The 27992-nt window shown below is 55.9% G+C and overlaps 2 protein-coding genes across 2 annotated transcripts in view; both read left to right on the forward strand.

Moving 5' to 3' along the window:
* CLPTM1 (CLPTM1 regulator of GABA type A receptor forward trafficking) overlaps positions 1-6166 on the forward strand; it is a 37523-nt gene extending 31357 nt beyond the window's left edge. The window contains exons 7-14 of the mRNA XM_084860759.1: positions 236-356; positions 541-785; positions 1457-1550; positions 3654-3844; positions 4092-4187; positions 4500-4635; positions 5105-5272; positions 5447-6166. Coding sequence (XP_084716885.1) covers positions 236-356; positions 541-785; positions 1457-1550; positions 3654-3844; positions 4092-4187; positions 4500-4635; positions 5105-5272; positions 5447-5739 — 1344 coding nt within the window. The 3' untranslated portion in view covers positions 5740-6166. The remainder of the gene's footprint in view (positions 1-235; positions 357-540; positions 786-1456; positions 1551-3653; positions 3845-4091; positions 4188-4499; positions 4636-5104; positions 5273-5446) is intronic.
* Positions 6167-11116: 4950 nt separating this feature from the next.
* Positions 11117-27992, forward strand: part of RELB (RELB proto-oncogene, NF-kB subunit) — a 31268-nt gene continuing 14392 nt past the window's right edge. Inside the window, exons 1-3 of the mRNA XM_084860797.1 lie at positions 11117-11186; positions 12074-12121; positions 17747-18084. Coding sequence (XP_084716923.1) covers positions 11132-11186; positions 12074-12121; positions 17747-18084 — 441 coding nt within the window. The 5' untranslated portion in view covers positions 11117-11131. The remainder of the gene's footprint in view (positions 11187-12073; positions 12122-17746; positions 18085-27992) is intronic.

Consider the following 27992-nt stretch of genomic DNA (forward strand, 5'->3'; position numbering starts at 1 on the left):
GCGGGGGTCCCGGCGGGCGCCCGAGCGTGGCCTCTGCAGCCTGGCATAGGGTCCATCCAGACCTGCAGGCCCGGGTCTCCCCGGCAGGTGGCTGGGGTCCAGGGTGTGGGGTCTGTAAGGCTGGCGTGTGGCTGGCCAGTGGTCACTGTAGTGGCCGCTCTTCTGCTGTCGCTGTTGTCACGGGAGCCTTCAGGTGCAAGTGCCTCTGAGCCCCATGACCCCTGTCTCCCCTCAGAGGGCCGAGGACTATGGGCCTGTAGAAGTGATCTCCCACTGGCACCCCAACATCACCATCAACATCGTGGACGACCACACACCGTGGGTGAAGGGCAGCGTGCCTCCGCCCCTGGACCAGTGTGAGGCCCCCTCCGGCTCTCCCGTCTCCGTCTGTCCAAGCTCCCTGCCCAAAGACCCCCTTCTTCCTCCTGCCTGCCCCCAGTGTCCTGTGCCCCCTGAACACCCCGCCTTTGTCCTGGAAGCCTGAGGGTTCCCCTGGCTCCCGCCCAGGCTGAGCGGTGCCCCTGCCCCACTTGCCTGCAGACGTGAAATTCGACGCCGTGAGCGGTGACTACTACCCCATCATCTACTTCAACGACTACTGGAACCTGCAGAAGGACTACTACCCCATCAACGAGAGCCTGGCCAGCCTGCCGCTCCGCGTCTCCTTCTGCCCGCTCTCTCTCTGGCGCTGGCAGCTCTACGCCGCCCAGAGCACCAAGTCCCCCTGGAACTTCCTGGGCGACGAGCTGTACGAGCAGTCAGACGAGGAGCAGGACTCGGTGAAGGTGAGGTGGGGGCGGGGGCTTCCCAGCACCCTCCTGGGCTGCAGGAGGGGAAGGGGAAGTGGGTCAGGCTGGCGGCCGGGGACCTCCGGCCAGTGCTCCCTGGCCAGTTTCACAACCTCCCGGGTGCCCGCCCCCCCTCCAGCCCCCGCTGGCTCTGGGGATCCCATCCCTGAGGCTTCTGTGGGCCTCCCGGTCTCAGCTTTTCTGTTTCTTTGGCCAGGCCTCCTGAGTCCGGACTGCCCTTCCTGATCTTGTGCCAGAAATAGCCCATTTCTCCCCGACTTTGGGCTCTGACTTGATGTCTCTGCTCTCGGTCACGGTGTCCTTGAATACTCCTGGCGTCCCCGTTTCCTCTGCTTATGTCTCTGCCATGGGGACGGCTGTGCTTGCCTGGGGTTGTCTTTCATGTTGGGTTTCTGTTCCTCACTCCGACTGTCCCTTCATCTGTCTCTGTCACTCTGCTCTCTCCCCATCTCTGTCTTCGCCTCTCTCCTCTCCTCTGTTTCTTTCTCCCTCCATCATCTCCATGTCCACCTGTCCATCTCTGCCTGTCATGCGTGCTCCCTCTCTGGGCAGTGCTGGGGGTCAGGTCCGGGAGCAGTTCTCTGGGAGACCAGGAGGAGAGGGCCGGCCCCCCGCGCTCACAGGCATCTCCCCGCCCCCGCCTCTAGGTTGCCCTCCTAGAGACCAACCCCTACCTGCTGGCTCTCACTATCATCGTGTCCATCGTCCACAGTGTCTTTGAGTTCCTGGCCTTCAAGAACGGTAGGGGAGGGACCCTGGGGCCTGTGAGAGGCCGTGGGGGGCTGGGGGTGGGAGGGCACCAGAGGAGGCTTGCCCCTCTCTCTCTCCCTCCTCACCCATGGGTCCTCTCCCTACCTGGGATCGCTCAGCCCCACTCTCCAAAGGCCTAGTGAACTGGCCAGGATGATGGCCCCCAAACTCCCAGTCCAGAAACTTCCATCTCCTGGGTGTGGTGCTGCAGGAGGGGCTGGGCCGGGGAACTCCGAGGCCCAGAGCAGGGAAGCCCCAGAGCTGCTCCCGTCAGCCTGCCCAGCAGGTTGCCTGCTGGGAAAGGCCCCTCAGGGTGGAGTGGATGGGGCCCACCCGAATGGGAAGGTGACAGCTCAGTTCCCAGAAGGCCCCTGCGTTCCAAAGGCCAACAGTGGCGATGGCCAGGGTTCGAGGGGACTGGCCATGGGCAGGCACTGTTGTGAGTGTCCTCATTCCTTAGCTCATCCTCACAGCCACAGCCCCCGGAGGAGGCCCGGTGTTGCCGCCCGCCGTGCTTTTGACGAAGCGGAGGCTCAGGGAGGTTAGGTGACCAGCCTGCAGTCACACAGCTCCAGCGGCAGAGCCAGGATTTGAACCAGGCAGCCGGCTCCAGCCCCCACTTTCACCCTCTAGGCTAGGGGTGTCGAACTCAATCAGAGAAGGGGCCAAAATCTAAAATCCAGCCTAAATCGCGGGCCGAATGGTTTACTGAACAGTCATAAACTGACAATGTCATAAACTGACAGCGGAGTGCAGTGATGACAGCGCGGTGCAGGCCACATTGCAAGGCCTGGCGGGCTGGATTTGGCCCGCGGGCCTTGTGTTTGACACATGTGCTCTAGGCCCCACCGGCCACTTCTTCTTTCCTAGAGAACCCCAATCTGAAGGAGGCCCACTCAGGAAGGGGCAGTAGTAATAGGTATTATTATTAAGACAACATTGCCAAGATTAAGAGTTACCTTTTGAAGATTGTAACTGAGCTGAACAGTAAGTGCCAACTGCCGGTAGCGGGTCTTGGCCGTAGCCTGTGGCATACTCGCAAGCCTTCCTGCTCACTGGGAGCTGGGTCGGCCGCTTCCCTCTTCCTGAGGAGAAATGAGGGCTCAGAGTGGGTGGTCACTCGCCCAAGGTCACACAGCAGGGGTAGGGCCTGGGCAGCCCAGCTTTACCCCCCATGTTTGTTGCCTCCCCGGTCTAGGACAGGACTTGGATCCCTTCACCCCCACCAGAACCTTTCTCCCTGGTCAGGATTGGGGGTTTCTGTGAATTTCCCTTTTGCACCTCAGGGTCTGATGCGGGTAGAGGAGCCTGCCCAGTGTGTTGGCATTCCAGAATCTGCACCAGAGTCGGCGGCCGGCCAGGGCTCACAGTGAAAGCCGGCCTGTGCGAGCACGGCCTGGCCGCCTCTGTGAGGCAGGCATGGCGGTGGCCCCCTGTGGCTGCGCGTCGTAAACACTCGGCGCAGGCGGGACAGCCAGTGCTGTTACCCGTTTGGCTACGGGAGCCCAGGGCTCAGGCTAGCCTGGGCCTGCGGGCTGGGTCCAGGCGCAGCATCAGAAGGAGCTCTGATTGGAGAGCTGAGCAGGGCCCTCGTGTGTCCCCCAGGTGGCTGCGGGCCACGTCCCTCCCGGTTTCAGGGCAGAGGCTGGAGGAGGTGGCTTTGAAGCGTGTGTCCCAGGTCTTCCCAGCCGGGGGAGGCACCGGCACCAGTGGACAGCCCAGGCCTGGGGTCACAAAGACCCAGCTTCCGGCCAGATGCTGCCAGGCCAGGCTGTGAGGCCACAGGGAGGTGGCTTCTCTGAGCAGCCCCTAGCGCCTGGCCTGGTGGGCACTTGGGACCTGGCACCGTCACTGTCACCCTCCGAGGGCTGCATCCTGGGGGCCGGGGTCAGATGTGAGGGCTGCAGCGGCCCTGCCTGTCCCGTGCTCGCTCGGGTGGCCCTGAGCAGCAGAGGCTCTTTATGGGAGGGAGTCCTGTGCCCCTCCCCGCTGGTGACCCAGCACCTCCCCTGGGGTCTGAGGAGAGTGGGGCCTGAGGGAGCTGCAGGAAGAACCCGGCTCAGCTTCCTGGCCTCCCCCGCCTCCCGCGCACAGATATCCAGTTCTGGAACAGCCGGCAGTCCCTGGAGGGCCTGTCCGTGCGCTCCGTCTTCTTCGGGGTGTTCCAGTCCTTCGTGGTCCTCCTCTACATCCTGGACAACGAGACCAACTTCGTGGTCCAGGTCAGCGTCTTCATCGGGGTCCTCATCGACCTCTGGAAGATCACCAAGGTCATGGATGTCCGGGTAAGGCTGGCGGCCATGCTGTTTGGGGGCTGCCAGGGGTTGGGAGGGGGCCATTCGGTCAGCCAGACTCTGGAGCTGGCCCCGGTGTTTCCCAGCGCCGGCTGCACTCCCAGGACCGAGGGGATTTTCGCATCAGGGGATTTTTCAGGTCACATGTGGGGCAGGGGAACTGGGAACCATGGGGAAGGGCAGGGGCTGGAGCGGCGGGGGGAATGACAGCTGACCATGGCCTCCCTCCTGCCCGCAGCTGGACCGGGAGCACAAGGTGGCGGGACTCTTCCCCCGCCCGACCTTCAAAGACAAGTCCACGTACATCGAGTCCTCGACAAAAGTGTACGACGACGTGAGTATCCTCCAGGGTTTCCAGGCTCCACACGCTCCTGGGATCCCGGGGGTGGGCAGTTGCTGGGGTGACGGGGTGTGGCGGGGGAAGACGAGGCATCTGCCCCCTAACTGACAAGTCTACACTTTATGGCCCGCATCATACCCTCCAGCGTCACCCGCCTGCCGTGTATACTTCCTGTCTGGATCCAAAGTTCCCAGAGCCGCCTGGAAATTCCCCTGGGCTGGCCCGCCAGACCAGGTGTGGGTGGGTGAGGCGGGGTGCCAGGTGGGGCCGAGAAGTGGGGTTCCAACCGCACCCTGTGCCCCACAGATGGCCTTCCGGTACCTGTCATGGATCCTCTTCCCGCTCCTGGGCTGCTACGCGGTCTACAGCCTCCTGTACCTGGAGCACAAGGGCTGGTACTCCTGGCTGCTCAGCATGCTGTACGGCTTCCTGCTGACCTTCGGTGAGCGCACCGGGGAGCAGGCCCTGAGCAGGTCCTCCGCCCGCAGCTGGGGTCCGGTGTGGGAGGGACAGCCCAGGGCGGGCAGGGCTGGCATACCGGGAGCCTCGAAGGGTTACCTGGTCCGGTCTGGGGTCAGGGGGGCTTCCTGGAGGTCAGGCGTTCAGGTCCTCATCCCCAGGGGAACCCACACAGTAAGCAAGCGGACACGCAGCCCACAGCACGAGGTGGGTGCTGGGAAGGGGTCAGGGTGAGGGTGCACATCAGATGTGATCAGGAGGTGGAAGATGCCAAAGGAGGGAGCCATCCGAGCGCCCTAAAGCAGCATGTGCCTGAGGGACTGGAAGCAGCAGCAGGCCGTTGTGGCTGGAGTGGAGGGAGGGAGGGAGGGAGGCCGGCAGTGAGGTCAGAGAGGTCCAGGATTAGGGTGCCCCTTCCTCTGCTCACGGGCGTCCCCTTACCACCACCCTAGGCTTCATCACCATGACACCCCAGCTCTTCATCAACTACAAGCTCAAGTCCGTGGCCCACCTGCCCTGGCGCATGCTCACCTACAAGGCCCTCAACACCTTCATCGATGACCTGTTCGCTTTTGTGATCAAGATGCCCGTGATGTACCGGATCGGCTGCCTGCGGGACGGTGAGCCCGGGGGCGGGTGGGCCTGCGGGAGGCTCCGGCTGCACGCGGGAGGCACAGGAGGGCCCGGGCCTGGGGGTCCCACCTGAGGCCCAGTCTTTGCAGGACCCCCAGCCCCCTGACAGTAGGCCAGGGGGGCCCCTTCCCCTCACACTGCCCCCCTCCCCCCTTCTCTAGATGTGGTCTTCTTCATATACCTCTACCAGCGGTGGATCTACCGCGTCGACCCCACCCGGGTGAATGAGTTCGGCATGAGTGGTGAGGCACCGACAGCAACTGCCCCCGTGGCCGGAGCCCCAGCAGCCACAGGGGCCCTCCCGTCCCCACCCACTCCCGACCCTGCCACAGTGACCGCCGCCGGGGAGCGGGCCTCGACGCCCGTGCCCGCCACGCCCACCCAGGGGGCCAGCTCCGCCGCCGAGCCCCAGGCAGCCCCTCCAAAGCCAGCAGAGGACAAGAAAAGGGATTAACCGTTCCTGGTCATCGTCGTCTGCTCCGGCTCCTGGTGACACCGCCCCTGCCGACCCAGGCCCCTCGCCTCCCCTCCCCATCGCCCTTTCCCTGGACAGATTGGGCCGGGGCGGCAGGAGACCCCTTTGGGGCCAGGGCCCAGTGCATGGTGTGGGGGCCGGGGCCGGCCGGGGCACGTGGTTTGTGGAGGCGCCGTCTGTCTGTCTGTCCCTGTGTGTTAGCCATCTTGCCCCGCCAGCCCAGCACCATTAGGAATCATGGTGAAGCCGATGCGGCACTGCGGAGGGGGTGGGCCAGGCAGCGGGGAGGCCCACGGCCGGCCATCCATCATCGCGTCCCTCGTCCCCTGACCAGCCCCCTCCTCCCAGACCGCCACCCTTTAACACAGTCTGAATTTAATAAATTCATGTGGGTGTTTAACTTAAACTCACAGCCCCCCTGTGCCTTCCTTCCTCTGTCCCTCAGAGTAGGTATGGTGGCTCTCCCAGGCCTGGGAAGGAGACTGCAGGCTGACAGACTCGTTAAGTGGGGACAGTGACCCTCTGGGCCAGGCCCCTTTCTCCCCCTTCCTTCCTGCCCCAGCCCTCTGAGGGGGCTTCCCTAACCGTCCTCGTTTCCCAGATGGGAAGCTGCTCGCTGTGACCTCGCTGCACCTATGTTCTTACCCAGGAGGCGGCGGAGGCTCACGCCTTGCCTGTGCCCACATGCTGTCCTCGGGCCTCCTGCCACCAGGAGCAAACACCCACCGCCTGACCATTTCACCAGCTTCCGCATTCGGCAGGCCTGGCCCTGGGCACGTGACCTCCCTTCCCTGGACTTAGGGGCTTGCCTCCCCCGCTCACAGCAGGGGTGGGGTGAACCCTCGCTCAGAGTGGTGCCCGATGACAGTGCTTGGAGTTGGGGTGTCCCCAGCACCCCAGGGCTGCCAGCGCAAGGACCCATCCAAGCTCTTAGAGCGTGGCCCCTGGGCCTTCCCGACAGCTGGGTGCCCGGGCTATTGACCCCCTCCTAGGTGAGGAAACAGGCCTCCGGGTGTCCCTGCTGTCAGCGGGACTGGAACCCACATTCCCAGGTTTACAGATTGGGGTGATCTCATCAACGCTGCAGGGAGAGGAGGCTGGGGCTGAGGGCCTTCCCTGAGGCCTCACCCCACTCCGCCCTGCAGATCCAGGCAGGGATCCGCCATGTCAGGGGAGATGTTGGTGTGCTCAGAGCCCCATGTGTACACACATGCGCACACATGCATGCAGTACTGCAGGCTTGTCCACCCCTCGGGCAGTCACGGCCCACTCCACTCTGTGCCATTCCATGGCTCCCCGTGTCCTAGGAGGAAGCTAGGAACCCAGGGGGTATGGCCACCTGGACTCACTGCCTCATCTCCCCTGACCCTCCTCCCACAGCCACATACTCCAGCCTCTGGCAAAGGCCATCCGCTTCACCCACAATCGGGAGTCACCAGTTCCACCGGCACCACCTGGTTCAGAGTCCTGATTGCCCCTTGGGTTGGTTCTCACCCGCCTTCTCGCTGAGGTCCTGGCCCTCCCATTCACCACCATCCAGGAGCCCGAGAACTTTCTTTCAATCCTTTTAAGCCAAGGATATTTTTTCCATTGATCTTTAGAGACAGGGTGGAAGGGAGCGAGGGGGAATAAAGAGAGAGAGAAAAACAGTGTGAGAGAGAACACTGACTGGTTGCCTCCTGCAGGTGCCCTGACATGACCGGGGCCAGGGATTGAACCTGCAGCCAAGGTACATGCATGCCTTCGATCAGGAATCAAACCGGCATCCTTTGTTCTGTGGGCCAATGCTCTAACCACTGAGCAAAACCAGCCAGGACACCGGAGAACTTTACTAAAACAGAAATTGGACCCTGCCCACACCCTGCTCGGAACCAACATGGCACCCTAGTGTCCTTGGGAGAAGAGCCCAGGGTCTTAACTGTGGGCCAGACCGGGGTGGGATGAGGCGGGACTTCTTAACCGCTGTCGCTTCATCTTTCTTGCTTTAACTACCTGGGAAGCTTCCCCAGGCCCTTCACCCGACCCTGTGCGTCCTCCAGGTGGCAGCTCCAATGTCTCCTCCAGGAAGCCCTCCCTGACCACTTCCTCTAATTCCCCCCTCCCCCAGCTCCTTGGGGACCCACATTCCAGCTCTGTCCACTCGGGGTCATCACTGAGGAAAGTCATTCTCCACTGAGCTGAGCCCCGTGAGGACAGCTGGGGCGCCTTGGTCACGGCCACGCCCTTGGCACAGGAGGCACTGCCAGAACGTTGGCTGAAGGCATGGTTGCCAGTCCTGACTTCACAAGCACGAATCCAGCGGTGGGACCCTCCTGGGCCCACACTGACACTGACGGAGAGACTGACATAGCCAGCCAGCAAGTGCGCCCCTGGCCCCTCCCTTGGACACTCCTGAGCTGGGGGTTCTGTGTACACAGCAGGGACCGAGACACCCCAGGTCTGCCCTTAAGGGGCATGTCCTTTCACTTATTCATCCGACACACAGTTGTGAGACCTGACATTGGCAAGGGGCAGAGGCTGGTCAGGCGGGCTCCTGGGAGCCACTGTTCCACGTCCCTCATGAGCCAAGCCCTAGTCTAAGAGCTGTGTGTGGTTCATTTCATGAAGTTTAATACTGATGTTCCCATCGCCTTACAGACCTTTGCTGTACCCTCCACTGCATCCCCTTTGGTCTCCGCTCCAGACTCCTCGCTGTTACTTGAATGTGCCACGTGTGTTCCCACCTCATGGATGGGATAGTCAGTAACAGCAAGGAGACCGGAATGGACTGGATCCTTCAGAGTTTCAGCTCTTTGCTCAAATGTTATCCCAGAACCTTCCTTAACTTCCTACCCAAATAGTACCCTCTAACCTCAAACCCACACTAGTATATCCTGCTTTATTCTATAATACTGCCATCACCACCAGACCTGTATTTGCTTATCTATTTCCATCTGTCTCCCTCACTTGGATGTCAGTGCCATGATGGGAGGGGCTTTTGTCTTTTGTTTTCTTTGCAATGTCCCCAGCTATTGGAACAGTGCCTGGCACCATCACACATCACACTGTAATAATTAAGCCCAATGCTTACAAGAGCAGATGAGAAAACGGAGAGAAATGAAGAAACTGTCCAAGGTTTCAGAAATTGAGAAAATTGTTCAAAGTGTTAGAACAGTGCCCAGCACATTTAAGAGCTGCATCCAAGTGCCATTCTTAGCATCTTTATTTATTGATTTGAGAGAGGCGTCGATTTGTTTTTCCACTTATTTATGCATTCATTAGTTGATTCTTGTATATGTTCTGACCAGGGCTTGAACCCACAACCTTGCCGTATCCGGCCAATACTATTAGTATCATGTAATCCTCACAACCATCCTATTATTAGGCCCATTTTACAGATCGGGCTCAGAGTGATGAAGTCAGTTGCCCAAGGTCATGCAGCCTGTAGGTGGGAGACCTAGGATTTGAACCCAGGTGCTCTGATTCTGGACCCTCAATCATAACCTCCTTGTTGTATGCAGACTACAGCTTACAGGCCAAATGCAGCCTTTCCCAGCTTTTGTGTAATTTTAAATAGTTAAAAGAAGCTGAAGAAGAATATTTTGTTTCACATGAAAATTATACAAAATTCAAATTTCATATCTCTGTACTGTCTGGGTGCTTTTGCGTTGTGGCAGAGTTGAATGTTGAGACCTGTCTGGCCCCCAGAGCCTAAAGTGTAATATATTTGCTATTTGGCCCTTGGCAGCTTTTAAAAGTTTGCTCAATATTTTGCTGTCTAGCAGTAGCACTCCAACTTGAGCCTGAAGAGCTTAGGGCCACACTTGAACTAACTGCTGCTGCTCCCAGAAGAGTCACCAGGCCTGGCTTGGTGAGTGCTGTGTCCCCAGTGCCCAGTGCTGGCCCCGACACAGCAGATGCTCATTAAGTGTATGTCCAATAATATTTAAATTTTATTATTTTTTAAATCCTCACTCGGATATTTTCCCATTGGTTTTTAGAGAAAGGGAAAGACAGAAATATCGATGTTAGAGAAACACCGATTGGTTGCCTCCTGCATGCACCCCAGCCAGGGCTCGGGCCAGGGAGGAGGTGGCAACAGAGCTACATGCCCTTGACCAGAATCAAATCCGGGACTCTGGTCTGCAGTCCAACGCTCTATCCACTGAGCCAAACTGGCAAGGGCTTTTAATTTTTAATTTTTTAATTTTATGTGTTTAATAATCATTTGTTGACCATGGAGATAAGAGAAACACTCGAATTTTACACAAGGAGATGTAGCATTCTGTGGTCAGGGTGCCCGGCATTCAAGTTGGAACCGATGGTCATTCTGAAGAACAGGAGACTTTAGGACTATAATCTAACCAAATGGCTGTCCCTCCTTGAGCCCCAGTCTCCCCTCTGCAAGGAATCCTGGTTCTATCACATGCCTCTGATGTGACTGTGAGGTATAAAGTGTCTGTGAGGCCCCCAGGTAGGCACTTCGCTTAAGGGTCAGGCACACAGCTCAGGATGTACGCTGGGGCTACACTGACATCATTCCCGGACTGAGGTGCTGAGCCTTGAAGCTGGAAATGCTCCGAGAAACTTGAAAGGGTTGTAGGGAGGAATAAAACATCCATCCAATCATTGAATAAACATTCATTGGGGGGAGGGGGGTGCCTACTGTGTTCCAGGCGCTGTTTCTGGTGCTAGGGATATAGCAAGGAACAAAACAGGCAAATCCTAGAGCTGACATTCTAGATTTAAACTGACATTCTATAGTTAAAATACCTTCACTCTCAATCTGCAGAAAATGAGAAGAGAAACCATGGAAGTTTTCTAAAGATCATTATCAACAAAAGCTGTAGAGCTAGCTCTCCTGATCCCAAAGCTTCCCTTCCATCCAGAAAAACAACAGGTTCAAGTTCCGCTGGCAGACTTGGGGGTGGGGGTGGGAGCCTCAGTTCCCAACTTGCTCCATGGGTAGGGCGGGAATGGCTCTAAGCTGGCCTCAGTTGGCTCCGCCAGAGCCATGGCCAGCAGCACTGGCCCCTCCCCAAACGCCCAACCTCCTCTTCCCGGCCGGCCCCGCCCCCGGGACCACGTGACGCGCGGGGGTTTTCCCGTTCCCCTAGTGAGACGTCACGGCGGGGTGAGAGCCAATGGACGCGCAGGCCGGCAGCGCCGGGGAATTCCGCCGCCCCGCCCCCGCCCGCCGCTCGCCCGGCCCGGCCCGCCGCCCCCCGCAACCCCGGGCGCCGCGCGTCCTGCCCGGCCTGCGGCCCCAGCCCTTTTGCTGCTCGCCCGACCCGCGATCGTCCGCTGGACCGCGCCGCCCGGCCGCCGGCCTGCCCCGTGTGTGTTTTAGTCTGGGCCGGCCTCCGGGCCATCGGTCCCCACTGGTCGGGCCATGCCGAGTCGCCGCGTCGCCAGACCGTCCGCTGCGCCTGAGCTGGGGGCCTTGGGTAAGCGGGGGCCGGGGTTCAGCAGAGGAGTCGGGCGGGATTCGTGGTGCGAGGGTTCTGGGGGTTCCTAAAGGAGTCCGGGGTTTTGTGGGGAGAGTGTGGGGACCCGGGGGACACTGTGTTAGCGGGAAGGAAGAAGGCAGAGGATGGTGACAGGGTCTGGCCCGAGGTAAGAGAGAGGCGTCCCACTACAGAGTGAGGAGGGGGCGGGGCCTGATCCTGAGGCAGAGAAGGGGGCGGGGCCAACGCCAAGGGAGAGGGCGGGGCCTACGCGGAGGAGGAAGAGCGGGACCAGCTCCTGCGGGGCGGGGGCGGGGCCAGGCTCCGTGAGCGTGAGAAGGGGGCGAGGCCTGGCTCCGAAGGGGCGGGGCCTAACCTAGAAGGAAGCAGGGTCCTCCTCAGAGTACGGGGCGAGGCCTGGGGGGGAAAGGGGACGGAGGCTAACCCTGAGGGGCGATGGTAGGGGCTGGACTCCAGCAGAGGGAACAGTGGGGACCCTTTGGAAAGAAGAGGAAGGGGCCTTACTCAGAGCAGAAAGAATGGGGAGTGCTTGCCTCGGAGAGTAGTGGCAGGGTCTGAGAAGGGAGAAGGAGACTGGCCTGACATTGAAAAAGTGAAGGGTTAGGGTTTGATCCCGAGAGAAGGAGGGAACGGTATCTTTCCTATCCGAGGTTGAAGATTCCTAGAGACCCGACCTTAAGGGAGAGAGGAAGCGGAGCCTGGAAAGGTGAGGTGAAATGATAGAAACTAAGGAACCTGCTCCCGAGTTAGGAAAGGAGGCAAGGCCAGACTCCGGGGGCGAGGGTGAGAAAGGGCTGGGGGGCAGGAGAGAAAGAGGGTGGAACTTGACGGGTTTCTGAGGGATCTCCATTGCCTCCCTCCTGCAGGGACCCCGGACCTCTCCTCGCTCTCGCTGGCCGTTTCCAGGACCACGGGTGAGCAGCCTCCACAGCTCCTGCCCACCTGCACACTCAGGACAGGGGAGGGGGGAACCCACTGGGCACGGCCTTCCCTGATGGTGTCCTTCCCTGCTCGTCTAGATGGGGGTTCCAGATGCCCCTACCTCATAGCCAGGGGATTAGGAGCTGGACAGGTAAAGCGAAGCACCCCCTCACATGGCAGTGTAGAGATTCCCATGGCAGTGCACAGGGTAATAATCACTCTTGTGCTTTGGGGCTGCAAGTCACTTCCCCTCTCTGGGCCTCAGTGTTCCTCATCTGTAATATGGACATAATATCGGTGTCTTCCCCTTTGAGGAGAATTGACAGGATTTAATGAGCTGATACAGGTAAACTTTCAAAGCAGTGACTGGCGTACAGTCAAGGCTCAATAAGAGTTAACTGTTAGTGGTGTAATAATAGACAGTCCATATCAGTGGCTCTTTTTCCTTTTTTTTTCTTTTTAAAAAAAATACAGTTTATTGATTTTTTTCTACAGAGAGGAAGGGATAGAGAGCTAGAAACATCGATGAGAGATAAACATCCATCAGCTGCCTCCTGCACACCTCCCACTGGGGATGTGCCTACAACCAAGGTACATGCCCTTGACTGGAATCGAACCTGGGACCTTTCAGTTTGCAGGCTGGCGCTCTATCCACTGAGCCATAACAGTGGTTCTTAAAGCTGTACGTGCATTAGAGTCACCCTGAGAGCTTGTTAACACAGATGGCTGGGCCCCACCTCCAGAGTTCCTGGGTCAGTGGGCCTAGGATGGTTTCTGAGAGTGTATTTTGAGCAAGTTCCCAAGAGATGCTGAGAACCACTGGTCTGTAAGGCCCTCAGCGCGTGCCACCCAACATTCAGTGCCGCCCAAGAAAGTGCAGAATCATAGCCAACGGAAACATCTCTCTCCCTAATCTGCTGAGGTTTGGAGTGCAGGGATGAGTCCTGTCACCATGGAAACCCAGCGGTCCCAATGGGCTGAGCCTGAGCCTCCCTCTGGAGGGAGAGTGTTGGGATGGACGCAGACATGCTGGCCTGGCCGTGGAGGAGGACCTGGGGGTTCTCAGCAGATCTGTGAGTTTGGGTGGTGGTGAGTGGTTGGCGATGGCACTGGGGACAGGTGCTGCCCAGACACTGGTTCTGGGCTGGAACAAGGCCGAGACTTTTCTTTCCTGAGACCTAGATCTTTGGTTTCAATGGAGAGTAATTTCTGACTCCACCCATTCAATACATATTTTTTGAGTTCCTGTTCTGTCTGTACCTGGCTCTGAGCTGGGCAGTGCTGGGGACGCAGCAGCGACTGAAACAGCCTTGGCCCTGCCCTCATGGGATTCCCTACCTGGATGTGGAGGCGGACACGTAAACAATAAATTCAACAGGGATTATAAAGTGGGATAGAGGCTAGGAAGGAACCTTGGGGTCAGTAATATCTCGTAGAAGGCTGAGGATGGGAGCACTACTGAGACAGAGTGGGAGGGAAGACTTCCTTCGTGTTTTTCCCCCCACCATTTTCTTTTTTTAATATATTTTGTTGGTTTTGTACAGAGAGGAAGGGAGAGAGATAGAGAGCTAGAAACATCGATGAGAGAGAGTCATCGATCAGCTGCCTCTTGCACACCCCCTACTGTAGATATGCCCGCAACCAAGGTACATGCCCTTGACCGGAATCGAACCTGGGTCCCTTCAGTCCCCAAGCCGACGCTCTATCCATTGAGCCAAATCAGTTTTGGCTCCTTCGTTTTGATGGACAGACACATGCAGGGTCCTGAGTACAAACAGCGGCAATGGGGCTATCACGTTCCTCGCTCTGTGGCACTCCCAGTCTCCAGCAGACAGATAGGAATCGCTGTAATACAGGTCCTGTCAGATTCTAATGTGAATTATGGAACAAAGGCACCTAACTGTAAGTGGCTATCGTGGGGGTTCTATCTTGGATAGAGGTCAGGGAAGACCTAGCTAGGAGATGACATTTGCAGAGAAGGCGGCCATGCAAAGAACTAGAGGAAGAGAATCCTGGCACAGACCAGCCTGTGCAAAGGCCCGGAGGCAAGGAAGACGACTGGCTTCCTGCTCTCAAATCTGCTCCAGTGCGGCCCGTCCTGGCTGCCCTTGGATGGCAGCAGGTCTATGTGGAGGTTGCAGGGCAGTGCGGGGTGTTATTTTAGCTGTGCCAGTATTTCCTGGCTGAAAAGGGATTTTATTTATTTATTTTTTAAATATATTTTTATTGATTTTTTTTACAGAGAGGAAGAGAGAGGGATAGAGAGTTAGAAACATCGATGAGAGAGAATCATCGACCAGCTGCCTCTTGCACACCCCCAACTGGGGATGTGCCCGCAACCGAACCTGGGACCTTTCAGTCCGCAGGCCAACGCTCTATCCACTGAGCCAAACCGGTTTCGGCTGAAAGGGGATTTTAGACAACAATAACATTAGCTACGTTTTATGGAGGGCCTCAAACGGTCAGATCCTGTGCTAAGCCATTTCTCCGTGTGATCCTGAATCCTCATGTTAACGCCTGAGACAGGAGCTCAGACCTCATTTTATAGGGAAGAAGGCTCAGAGGGGTTAAGCAACTTGCCCCAGGCCACACAGCCAGTGAGTGGCAGCTGGAATTCAAACCAATATCTGCATGGCTCCGCACTGCATGCTCTGAAAGCATGTCTTCTAACGCCCCATTTTATAAACATGCAACTGAGGCCTAGAGACGGGAAGTGGTTTACCCAGTCTACAAAACCTTGTTTAATAGCAATCAGAATTTATTTTATTTTTTAAAATTATTTTTAATATCTTTTTATTGATTTCAGAGAGTAAGGGAGAGAGAGAGAGAGATAGAAATAGCAATGATGAGAGAGAATCACTGATTGGCTGCCTCCTGCACACCCCCCACTGGGGATCGAGCCCGTTACCCAGGCATATGCCTTGACCACAACCAAACTGGGAACCCTTCAGCCCGGCATTTATATCGCACCTGCTATTGTGGCAGTGCCCAGTGCTTCACGTATATGACTAGCGGATTTAATTTTCACAACGGCCCAATGCGGCAGACATTATTGTGTCCATTTTATAGATGAGGAAACCAAGGCACAAATGAATTAAGGGAGGGGCTTACGGACACATAGCAAGCAAGTAGCAGAGCCGGAATCTGAACGGAGGCAGTCCAGAGCGCTGGGCATTGCTGCCCGGGGCCTCTGTTTCCCCTGCAGCGTAGGAGCTCCTTAGGGGCTCAGACAAAGTCTAACCCAGGGGTCCTCAAACTTTTTAAAGTGGGGGCCAGATCACGGTCCCTCAGAGAGCTGGAGGGCCGGACTATATGAACTACTAATTCCTACTGTAACACCTCGGCTGCGCTCACTGCCCAAAAAACCTGGCGGGCCGGATCAGACTCCTCTGCGGGCCGCATGTGGCCCGCGGGCCGAAGTTTGAAGACCCCTGGTCTAACCCATCACTGGGCCCCCAGGTCGTTCAGTACAGGTGCCTAAGGTTTTCCCAAGTTCAAACGACCTGAGGCTGCCCTGCCAGCGACCTGCAGCCTGCGCCTTCCTCTCGCCCAGCCTCCGTGTCCCATCTACCAAGCGACGGTGTCTTCCCCACCCTGCTGACCTCACAGGTTCAATGAGATAAAGGGTGCAGGAACCCTGCTTTCCGAGGAGCAAAGGTCTGGCTCCCAGGGGCCACGCCCCGAGAGCTGAGGAGGAGGACAGGTCTGGCCTCGGGCTGGTCGGTGTCCGAGGCCAGCGGCCGGTGCAGGCAGCCCTGGGCGGGGCGTCGGGCCCAGCCTGCCAGTGCTCGCTGAGTGACTCCAGGCTCACTGATCCCCGAGGGGTGCCCCTTGTCCTGCCTGTGGAATAAGGGAGGCTGGTTTGGGGGGCTGAGGTGATGAGGGTGCCCCAGCATTACTGTCCCTCCTCCCTCAGGAAGCGGGGGTGAATCCGGGGCAGCGGTGGGCACTGCGGGGGGACTAGCCTATGACGCAGGGTGGGTGGCTGCCTGGAGGAGGAGGATCGGCCTCCTGGGGCCTTCAGACACCAGCCAGTGACCTTTGGGGGCCTAGGGTGCGCTGTAGGGAGAGAGCACCCCACCTTTTGTTTAGAGTCTTTGGTGTCCATTTTGCCCCTGGTTATAAGACCCTCGGCTTTTCCTCGAATTCCCAACAACACTTCATCATCCCTGGCCTGAATGTTTTTGGCGGGACATTTGAGGGGACCCTGACCCTGGGACCCCAACATTGGGAGCTACATAGAAGGTAGCCAGGAGAAGGCGTGGGGGTTGGGGTTTAGCACCCCTGGGAGTCAGAGCCCCGTTTCCCAGGAGAGGGGGGGGGAGGGTACCAGGAAAGGATGGGGTGGGGAATCTGTCTTAAAAATAGAAGTTTTGACCACTTAACTGGCCCTCACCTTTCTCTCTCTCTCTCTTTCTTCCACAGATGAACTGGGTGAGTACCACAGGGCAGTCTGAGGGCGGTGAGGAGTCCGGTGCTCACAGACAGACAGAGAGCTTGGCCTTCCTGGTTGGGGTGTTGAGGGGAGGGTCACCCTGTGGCTTCTGGGGGGCATTTTAGCGGTCATGGTTAGCAGTGATAGGTGACTGGCATAGGCTGTACTGGCAGCTGCCGCTCGTGTCACTATTCATTCCTCCGGTGAGTTGTACTGGGCACCTGCCGCTGGCACCAAGCTGTGCCAGGCTGTTCCAGGCACCGGGGACTCAGTCACAGACCAGAGTGCCTCTGGGGCGGGCACTCCAGTGGGGGAGACAGTAGAAAAAGGAGGAAAGGAGTAAGATAAGGTTAGACTGGGCAGAGGGTCGTGAAGGAAATAAAACAGGTAGAGTAGGGAATTGGCATTAGATGGGGCCTTTCTGGTGGTGGCATTTGAGCTACGACCAGAGGACCAGGAGACAGCAGGGGGTGGATGAGGGGAAGCGTGGGACAGGCAGATGGAGGAGCTAGAGGGCCAGGCGTGGGGGGCGGGGGGTGCAAGCAACAGAAAAAAGACCGCATCAGTGTAAGAGGGGGTGGCGGGAGGGCCCAGGACAGCAGGAACCAGTCCACAGCATGGCTCTAGGCCAGCACCAGAGGTGTGGGGTTTTATTTTTGTTTTGCTTTTCTGAGATGCATGGGTTTGGAGAAGGTTTTGCATGGGGAGGAGTTGGCTCTGGCCTTAAGGGAGATGGGAGCACTGGAGGCTTCGGACAGGAGCTCTCTGTGTTGTGTGTGGGGGGCAGACTGGGGGAGCAAGAGTGCTGGTTCCGACGGAAGACACGGAGGGTGGACCGGAGGCAGTGGGGGTGGAGAGAGTGGAGGAAGAGGCCGGAGTTCAGGCGTGGGACTCGCAGATGTGGGGTCACGAGGACTAACTCAGATGTGCACCCTCCAGGCCTGAGCACGTGGTGGGTGGCGGTGCTTGTAGGGAGGAGGGCAGTGGACATGCAGGCGCAGGGGGAGGAGAAACCAGACAGGCCCCGCTGCCCCCCGGGTCTCTGGCTTTAGGAACTGAGGGGTGCAGGGACAGCAGGGGCTTTGTGGGTTTTGGCATTCGGCCCGTGAGCAATGAATGGATTGGGAGCGGCGGGCCAGGGAGCCTTTTCTCCTTTCATGACCGGCCTTTGCTTCCCCCGCAGAGATCATCGATGAGTACATCAAGGAGAACGGCTTCGGCCTGGAGGCGGCGCCGCCGGGCCCGGGCGAGGGGCTGGCGCGCCTGGTGTCGCGCGGGGCCACCTCGCTGAGCACCGTCACCCTGGGCCCCGCCGCGCCGCCCGCCCCGCCGGCCTGGGGCTGCGCGCTGGGCCGGCTCGGGCCCCCGGCCCCCGGCGCCGGGCCGCGGCCGCACCTGGTCATCGTGGAGCAGCCCAAGCAGCGCGGCATGCGCTTCCGCTACGAGTGCGAGGGCCGCTCGGCCGGCAGCATCCTCGGCGAGAGCAGCACCGAGGCCAGCAAGACGCTGCCCGCCATCGAGGTGCGGCCCGGGCCGGAGGGGTGTGTGTGTGTGGGGGGGGGATCGCGCTTCCCCGCCCCAAGATTCGCATCGCGTGTGGGGAGCCAGTATTCCATGGTGCTATTAGTCTCCTGGAGCTGGTGATGCTGTCACGTGGCCCCACATGCAACAGGGCCTGCAGAGAGTGGCTCATCCCGGCACTTTGGCAGTCTTTTTTTTCTTCTTCTTCTTTTTAATATATTTTATTGATTTTTTTACAGAGAGGAAGGGAGAGGGAGAGCGAGTTAGAAACATCCATGAGAGAGAAACATCAATCAGCTGCCTCCTGCACACCCCCCACCTGGGACGTGTCCGCAGCCAAGGTACATGCCCTTGACGGGAGTGGAACCTGGGACCCTTGAGTCCGCAGGCTGACGCTCTATCCACTGAGCCACTTTGGCAGTCTTGATGCAAACTATTATACACGGGGGGAGGGGTAGCCTGATTGCCTGGGTTGCCATCCCCTTTCAGCTGCTTGCTAGTCGTGCAGCCTTGGGCAGGTTCCGCAGCCCCACTGTGCCTCAGTTTCCTCCTCTAGGAAATGGGATGGTAAAAATAACTGGGCTGTATGATGAGTGAATGAGCTCATCATACATGCTAACGACCTCCAGCTGGTAAGCACTCAATAGAGTTGAGCTGCTGGTACTGTTATATTATCACTAGAGGCCCGGTCCGCCAGCTTCACCCAGTCCCCATCTGTCAGACCCCAGCAGCAAGCTAACCTGCCGGTGGGAGCATCTGCCCCTTGGTGGTCAGTGTGCATCATAGCTACCGGTTCAACGATTGCTTAGGCTTTTATATATATAGATGATCATCGCTCTAAGGCCTGGCCATTCCCCTCTCAGGACTTTATAGTGTAGCTGTGTCTGTGTCTGGGCGCACAGAGGGATGTATGAGGTTATCCACAGTAGCCTTGTTTGCGTGAGGAAAAGGACAGTTCAGTGTGCATCAGTGAGGGAGGGACTGGCGAACAAATCAACAAACAGCTACGCGTCAGAATTCTGGGCAGCTGTGGCACGTATATCTGTGTAGTGTGCAGATAAGTATACATACCTACGGTTAATACAGAAAAAAAATTAAATGAAGATTCCATTAGGTACTGATGTGGAAGTATTTCCAAGATATATTGACAATCCCTCCCCAAAATGGAGGAGGGTAGGGTAGGATGCTGGCTTTTGTGTTAAGAGAGGGGAAAATAAGATTTTAATTGTGTGTTTGTGAGGATGCACATAAAGAATCTCTGGAAGGGAAAACAAAAATTAATAGACGTGATTACTTGTGGGGAGGAGTGCTCTGATAGGTACAGGTAAGGTGTGTGTTTTTTTTCACTATATACATCTTCATTTTGTTTTAAATATTTGAGTCATAGGATGCGGTTCAAAATGTTTGAAAATATAAAGATTCATATTAACAGAATTTAAGTTAAAATGAACAGAAGGCACTTTCTCCCCCCCCCCCCGTCCCCCCCCGAGGTAACCATTGTTATCAGTATCTCATATGTCCTTCCAGCAGGATTTTGATTATACAGGTAAACATACACATACATAAATACCACCCCCCTTTTTGAACATAGAGGGGAGCATGGCATATACACTGAGTGGGCAGATTATTATGATCTCTGAACCAGGGGGAGGGGACCTGGGGAGGGAACATGGGCGGCTGGCCGGCCTGCCTGGTGGTCGAACTCCTGGTCAAGAGGACAATTTGCATATTAGCCTTTTATTCTATAGGATATACACTGAGTGGCCAGTTTATTATGCGTTCAGAGATCATAATAATCTGCCCACTCAGTGTATATACAGATGATCCCGGTCTTACCGGATGGTTCGACTTAAAATATTTTGACTTTGCGATGGGGTAACATTTGTTATACACCTAATAAATTGCATGAGCTATTGCATACTTTATTATAAAACTGGAGGCCCAATGCACAGATGTGTGCAAGGCCTTCCTTCCTCTGGCTGTCGGCACCACCTTCACTCTGGCCGGAGCCTCCTTTCCGCTCCGGCCTGGAGTCGCCTTTCTGCCTTCCCACGCTGCCCGGAGGCCAGAGCAGCTGGGGTGGTGCGGAATGCCTGCATCTTGTCCCGCCCCCCCCCCCCCCCAGTTGGTGCCTGTGTATGCAAATTAGCCCCGCATCTTTGTTGGGTTAATTTGCATACTCACTCCTGATTGGCTGGTAGGCCCTGTCCAGGTAGCTCGGTTGGTTGGAGCATCATCCTGTACAGCAAAAGGTTGTGGGTTCGATTTCCTGGTCAGGGAACATACCTCATTGTGGTCGGGGCCCGTGTGGGAGGCAACCGATTAATGTTTCCCTCTCCCATCAATGTTTCTCTCTCTCTCTCTCTCTTCCCCTCTCTCCCTCTCTCCCTCTCCCCCCCTTCCTCTCTCTCTAAAAATCAATAACGTATCTTCAGGTGAGGACAAAAAGGAAATGTCTTGGAGCTCAGCGCACACTAGCATGTATGAGCTGCCCTCTGCTCTTTCCCGCGGGGTCCGCAGTGTGGCAGTGTGGTCGTTTCGCGCGCAGTGACTTATTGGTGGGCAGTGACGTTACTTCCAGGCTCTCGCTGCTTATTAATTATAAGCAGGGCTGTAGAGAGCGACACGGCTCACCTACTATTTCCTTCATTTGTGTCACTCACATACCTTCTGGAAGTGGAATCGCTGGTCAGAATGATTCGATGGCTATTGCCCAGTGGTCCTCCCTGGGGACTGTATCCATGACTGCTTCTCCCAGTGACGCCTGTGGCCCGGGTCCTCGCTCTTTCCCAACACGGAGCCTTCGTGTGCTTCGGGATCTTTGCCCAAATGTTTAGGGAACCTCCACTGGGTACGCACCATCCCCCCGCCCGGCTTCTCCCTGACCTCCAGCTCCCTTCCCACTCACCAGCTGTCAGTCTCCGCCACGCCCCCCACCCCACCCCGCACACAGCAGCCAGAGAGGCCTGTTAAATCGCACATCTGCTCCTCTCCCCTGCTCACAACCCTCCCCCGGCTCCCCAGTGCACACACAAGGAAGCCCAAGCCCCTTTCTGGGCCTCCAGGACCTCTCATTGTCTGGCCCATTTCCACCCATCCCCTCCTCGCTCACCACCCTCGGCACCAGGCCTTCGCACATGCTGTTTCTTCTACCTGGAGTGCTTTCCTCCTGGAGACCTGGCCTCCCCCTCCCCACCCCCGAGGCCACAGCCCACCTCAGGGCCGGAGCTCCCTGGGCTGAGGTCTCCTGCCTCTCTGCCCCTCCCCCTCCCTCAGTGGGACTTGTATTCATGGGTGTATTTGAGTGACCAGCAGAGCAGCCTTCTTGTCCTTCCCTACAGTTTGGGATTTTAGGGTCAAAAAGACTTGGGTCTGAGTTCTGCCTCTGCCACTTACCAGCCACGTGAATAGGGACAAGCCCAGGGCTTCTCTTGGCCTCGGTTTCCTCATCTGTGAAATGGGGATAAAGCGCCTGCCCACGGGTTGCTATGAGGACGCCGGGGAGATGGTCAGGCACCGGAGGGCTGCCCCCTCGACACAGCTAGATGCTTTAGTTGTTTGATTTGTCTCCGGGCACCATGGCCTGCGGCGGCCTGCGGTCAGCCAGCCGTTCTGGTTCAGAGAAATATTTCCTTTGGGATCGATATTCCCAGTCACTGGATTTTCGGGAAGGAGGTGAATGTGGCACACTGCTGGGCAGTCCTAGTCCCTTGTTTATCTTTAAGCATTTTGTCTGTTTGTTTCATTGGATAGGGGATTCTTTTCAACTCTGTCTCAGCTTTTTCTTTTGAAAAATGTTAAACCTACATAAAAAGGACAAGAATAAGTCAATGCACACCCATCGCCTTTTACATTTGTTTTATGTTCTTCTCTCTTTATACAGACATTTTTGCATTTTTTTTAAAAAAAAAGTTACTGATTTTTTTTTTTGAGAGAAACAGGAAGGGAAAGAGAGAGAAACATCGATTTGGAGTTCCGCTTATCTCTGCTTTTATTGGTTGTCTCTTGTACGTGCCCTGACCAGATATCTAACCCGAAACCTTGGTGTATCAGGACGATGCTCTGACCCAGTGGTCGGCAAACTCATTAGTCAACAGAGCCAAATATCAACAGTTCAATGACTGACTTTTCTTTTGAGAGCCAATTTTTAAAAACTTAAACTATACAAGTAGAGACATTGCTATTAACTGGAGGCCAGGTGCACAAAATTCGTGCACCGGGGTGGGGGAGTGGGCGGAGGTGTCCCTCAGCCCAGCCTGCACCCTCTCCAATCTGGGACTCCTCGAGAGATGTCAGACTGCCCGTTTAGGCCCGGTCCCACAGGGCAGTCTGACATCCCTCTCACAATCCAGGACTGCTGGCTCCCAACTGCTCGCCTGCCTGCCTTCCTGTTTGCCCCTCACCGCTTGGTCTTTGCTAAAAAGACTGCACGTGGCCACAGAGCCGCACGTGGCTCGCGAGCCACAGTTTGCTGACCATGGCTCTAACCAACAGAGTACCCGTCCAGGGCCCAAAACATTTTGTATCGCTCTTGTTTTGTCGCTTGCTTATTTCATAACCAGTCTGGGCTCACATGCTGCGTGTATCAGGCCTTGCTATGGTCTGCATGTTCGTGTCCCCCAAATTCCTGTGTTGCAAGCCTAACCTCCGAGGTGATGGTATTAGGAGGTGGGGGGGCCTTTGGGGTGATTACGTCATGAGAGTAGAGCCCTTTGGGGTGATTGGAAAAGAGGCCCCCGGCATCCCACCGCCCAGGACCTGCAAGCCAGGAGCCCGAGGTGCCGTGCCCATCTGGACTCTCACAATCAGAGATGGCAGCCAAGGCGACATCCTCGGACACTGCTGCGCCTTGGTCTTGTCACCCAGTGTCTGCGAGATACTGGCCACGTTGTCATCGGGCACCGGCTTGGATGGAAGCCACCGCAATGCCTGTCGGGAGGCCGCCACTGTGGAGTCTTATTTCACTTTCTCCAGAACTTCACTCCAGGAGGTCTTCCCCAGGGCTGCTTTTTTTATTTTTTAAAAAAATATATTTTATTGATTTTGTACAGAGAGGAAGGGAGAGGGATAGAGAGTCAGAAACATCGATGAGAGAGAATCATTGACCAGCCACCTTCTGCACACCCCCTACCGGGGATGTGCCCGCAACCAACGTACATGCCCTTGACCGAAATCAAACCTGGGACCTTTCAGTCTGCAGGCCGACGCTCTATCCACTGAGCCACACCGGTTTCGGCTTCCCCAGGGCTTGTATGCTAACAAAGGCAGATGCCCTCAGTCCTTCTGTGGCCGTCACTTGGCCTCCCAGGACTCCCACCGCGGTGATTCCCGCTCTCCGAGGTCTGGGCAGCGTCCCCCGGAAGCAGGAGCGAAGGCCAGTCGTGGGCCACAGAAGAGGAGGCGGAGCTGACTCAGATGACTACGAGGTGGCGTGTGACCTGTCAGCGCCTGGAGGACTGTGTGAGCGCCCACCACGACCTGCATCACAAGACCCCCGCTCCCCGGAGCCCCCTCCAGAGCCCAGCGCGGGCGCCGGGCCCAGAGGAAGCGCCTGTACGGGGACAGCGCCGCCAGGATCCCGGCCCTGGAGGCCCGTGCAGCTGAGCTGTAACCAGCGCTTTGACCGAAAGTGGGCCCAAGGACGGGCCGGTCATTCCGCTGAGGTTCTGAGCCCTGGGCCCCCACCATCACCCCTTTCCACTGGTATTTACTCCTTCATCTGCTTCTGTGCGTTTTTCTCAGGGAAAAGGGACTTTGTGCTGAGAAATCAGCATTTCACCCAAGTGCCAGTGGGCCTGTAGTGTGTGTGTGTGTGTGTGTGTGGGGGGGGGGAGAAGGTGGGGGATTGAAGGGAGGATGTAGGGGAGGGCCTGGGATGAGGCAAGATAATCTTTTCTTTTTAAAAAAAATATATTTTATTGATTTTTCTTACAGAGAGGAAGGGAGAGGGGATAGAGAGCCAGAAACGTCGATGAGAGAGAAACATCGACCAGCTGCCTCCTGCACCCACCCCCACTGGGGATGTGCCCGCAACCAATGTACATGCCCTTGCCCAGAATCGAACCTGGGACCTTTCAGTCCGCAGACCGACGCTCTACCGCTGAGCCAAACCGGTTTCGGCAGGGAAGATAATCTTATATAATAAAGAGCTAATATGCTAATTAGGCCGAACGACCTTCCAGATCAGGGGTCTTCAAACTACGGCCTGCGGGCCACATGCGGCCCGCAGAGGAGTCTGATCCGGCCCGCCAGGTTTTTTGGGCAGTGAGCGCAGCCGAGGTGTTACAGTAGGAATTAGTAGTTTATATAGTCCGGCCCTCCAGCTCTCTGAGGGACCGTGATCTGGCCCCCACTTTAAAAAGTTTGAGGACCCCTGTTCCAGATGAAGCCGGGCTGCAAGGGCTGGCCCACACTGCGAGGGGCTGCTAGGGCCGAGCCCCTTACACAGATTTTGGGCATTTGGCCTCTAGTGTAAGCTAGCAGCCTTTTTAAAGCAGCAGGATGTGTACTGTTGCCTGCTTGCAAGATTTTTCTTTTGACATAAAATGATCATTTCATATGCAAAAAAAGGAAAAGGAAAGAGGCCCCAGCCCTGATCGGGTAGCTCAGTTGATTAGAGTGTCATCCTGATACACCAAGTTTGTGGGTTCGATCCCTGGTTAGGGTACATATAAGAATCCACTGAATGCATGAATGAGTGGGACAGCAAATCAAGATTTCTCTTTCTCTCCTTTTCCTTCCACCTTTCCTCTCTCTAAAACTCAATAAATAGAAAACATATTTCTTAATGCATCTTTTTAAAAAAAGAAAGAAGGAAGGAAAGAAGAGAGCCCCCAGAGAGCTCGCTTTCCCCTTGTACCACGTGAGGAAGACAGTGAGATGTCTCGGCAGCCTGCAGTCTGGAAAGGGTCTTCACTAGAACTTGACCATGTTGGCACCTTGACCTTGGACTTCCAGGCTCCAGAACTGTGAGGAAAAGCTATTGTTTATCGGCCACCCAGTTCATGGCACTTCGTTAGGCGCAATTGGACGAAGGCAGGTGTCTGTGTTTCTGGATGCGGTCCTTTGTGGGCAGGACAGATGTTTTTGTTCAGTGCCCCACACTCTGGGCTGTGGCTGTCCTCGGGTTAGATCAGGCTGTTTGTCTTGGAGGGAATGCCACACCTCGGTGTCTATCTCGGTGTCTCCCATCAAAGGACACGGGGTGGCGGTTTGTCCAAACTCAGTGATGCTGAGTCGGATGCTGTGGTTAAGGTGATGCATGAGTCTGCTCAGGCGGCCGCAACGAAATGCCACAGGCTGGTGGCGCGAGCAACAGAAATTTATTTCTCACGGTTCTGGAGGCTGCAAGTCAAGGACTGAGGTGTTGGCCGAATTGGTTTCCTCTGAGGCCTCTCTCCTTGGCTCGCTGACAGCCTCTCTCACTGTGTTCTCAAACGGTCTTTCTCGGTGTCACACTTGTCTGGTGTCTCTTTGTGTGTTCAAAGATTCCCTCCCCCTGGCTGCCGGCACCGCCTTCACTCCCGCCGAAGCTGCTTTCCCCCTTCCCATGCCGTCCAGAGGCCCGGAGTGGCTGGGATGGTGTGGTACACTTTCATCCCACCCGCCCCCGGCTGCTCGGCACATGCTTATGCAAATTAGCCCACCATCTTTGTCGTGTCAATTTTCATACTCACTCCTGATTGGCTGGTGGGTGTCGCGAAGGTACAGTCAATTTTCATGTTTCTCTTTTGTTAGTGTAGATTATTTTTAAAATCCTCACCTGAGGATATGTTGTTATTGATTTTAGAGAAGAAGGGAGAGAGAGAGAAAGAGAGAGAGGAAAGGGGAAACATTGATGTGAGAAATATCGATCAGTTGCCTCCTGCATGCACCCCGCCCTTAGTATGTGCCCTGACTGAGAACTGAACCCGTCACCTTTTGGTGTACAGGATGGTGCTCCCAACAACTGAGCCACCTGGCCAGGCAACTGACCTCTCCTTATAAGGAGACCAGGCAAATTGGATCAGGGCCTACCACAATGGCTCTTTAACTAACTCTTTAAACACTGTCTCCAAATACAGTCACTCTGAGGGAGTGGGGGTGGGGTTTAAATATGAATCCAGGGGACACAAGTCAGCCCCTCACAGGTCGGGACTGCAGATCTCTCCTTTGTGAAGGTGCAGCTCTCCCTTCGTAATGATCCGTTATCTGCGGGATGCTGCTTGTGGGCTGTGTTTCCCCTGCCTTTTATCTCTCAGTCTTTCCGGGCAATGATGTTGGTTTTGATTCCAGAGAGTTAGAACAGTAAATGCCCAACAATAGGGGATGACCTGTTTCTGACTCTGGATTTAGGTTTGTGTTTTTTTTAATCCCCATTTTTCAGAAGAGGAAACGAGGCTCAGAGACCGTCAGTTACTTGCTCAGGAGCACACAGCACTTTTTCTCTAGTAATTACCGGCAGCTCCTAAGTGCTCCTGTGTGCCAGGTTCTGAATGATACCCACCTTACAGCTAAGGACAGTAAGGACAGAGCATCCAGCGAGCAGCCGGCCAGTGGTAGAGCCTGTTTGGTACCAGGTCTGACTCACTCAATGTCGTGTGGCATCTCAAAGATGAACAGCTTTCAGCCCTGCCATCTTCCTGAATCCTGAGACCAACTCTGACCTCTTCAGAATCTCCTAACATTGTAGCAGGAAGCTGGTTAAATGAATGGCTTTAATCCTATCTGCCTCGATGAAATGGATTAATAATATTACTTACCTCTACTCATAATCCCACTCAGAATCCACAATGCCCTAACCTTAGAAAGAAGGAGAAATAAGAGGAAACTAGGGGAGCACATGTCAGCACATTTTGTTTCAGTATGTAAAATCTCGGGCACAGTCCCGGGGAAGCAGAATGAAGTTGCTTTTGACCTCATTAATGCAGTGGCCACGAATGCAGCCTGAACCAGCCTGGTAAACTCGGTGACTTAAAACAATTCAGTGTATTTCAAAATTAAGGGGGAAATGCAGTACTAGGTTCTGGGCTCTGATGATTTTTTAAAAAGATATATTTTTATTGGTTTCAGAGGAAGGGAGAGGGAGAGAGAGATAGAAACATCAGTGATGAGAGAATCATTGATCAGCTGCCTCCTACATGCCCCCTATTGGGAATAGAGCCTGCAACCTGGGAATATATGCCCTTGGCCAGATTCAAACCTGGGACCCTTCAGTCCACAGGTTGATGCTCTATCCACTGAGCCACACTGTCGAGGGCTGGGCTCTGGTGATTTTAAACAGGTTTTTCAGATATGAAATGGTGGTGGGAGGATCAGAAGTCTTGCAGGACTTGCGTGGTGGGCTGTGTAGCATCTCTGGCCCCGGCTACTGCCTTGCTGAGGGTGCCCATCAGGGTCAACCAAAATCACCCAAGGTCTTGAATGTCCGCTAGAGGGCAGTATTATCCCACTGAACCACACCGGTTTATTGTATTTAAAAAAAATTTTTTTTTTCTTGATTTCAGCGAAGAAGGGAAAGGGAGAGAGAGATAGAAACATCAATGATAGCCCTAGATGGTTTGGCTCAGTGGATAGAGTCAGCCTTCAGACTGAAGGGTCCCGGTTTCAATTCCAGTCAAAGGCACATGCCTGGGTTGTGGGTTCGATCCCCAGGAGGAGGCGTTCAAGAGGCAGCCGATCAATGATTCTCTCCCATTGGTGTTTCTATCTCTCCCTCCCTCTCCCTTTCTCTCTGAAATCAATAAAAACATATTTTTTAAAAATTAAAAAGAAATAAACATCAATGATGAGAAAAAATCACTAATCGGCTGCCTCTTGCACCCCCCACTGGGGATCAAGCCCTGACCTCCTGGTTCATAGGTCCACACTCAACCACTGAGCAAGCCAGTGCGGCAGGCTTACTGTATTTTACAGGCACCGGCTTTGGT

Source organism: Pipistrellus hanaki (genome assembly GCF_964339955.1).
Source record: "Pipistrellus hanaki genome assembly, chromosome: 15".
Taxonomy (NCBI): Eukaryota; Metazoa; Chordata; class Mammalia; order Chiroptera; family Vespertilionidae; genus Pipistrellus; species Pipistrellus hanaki.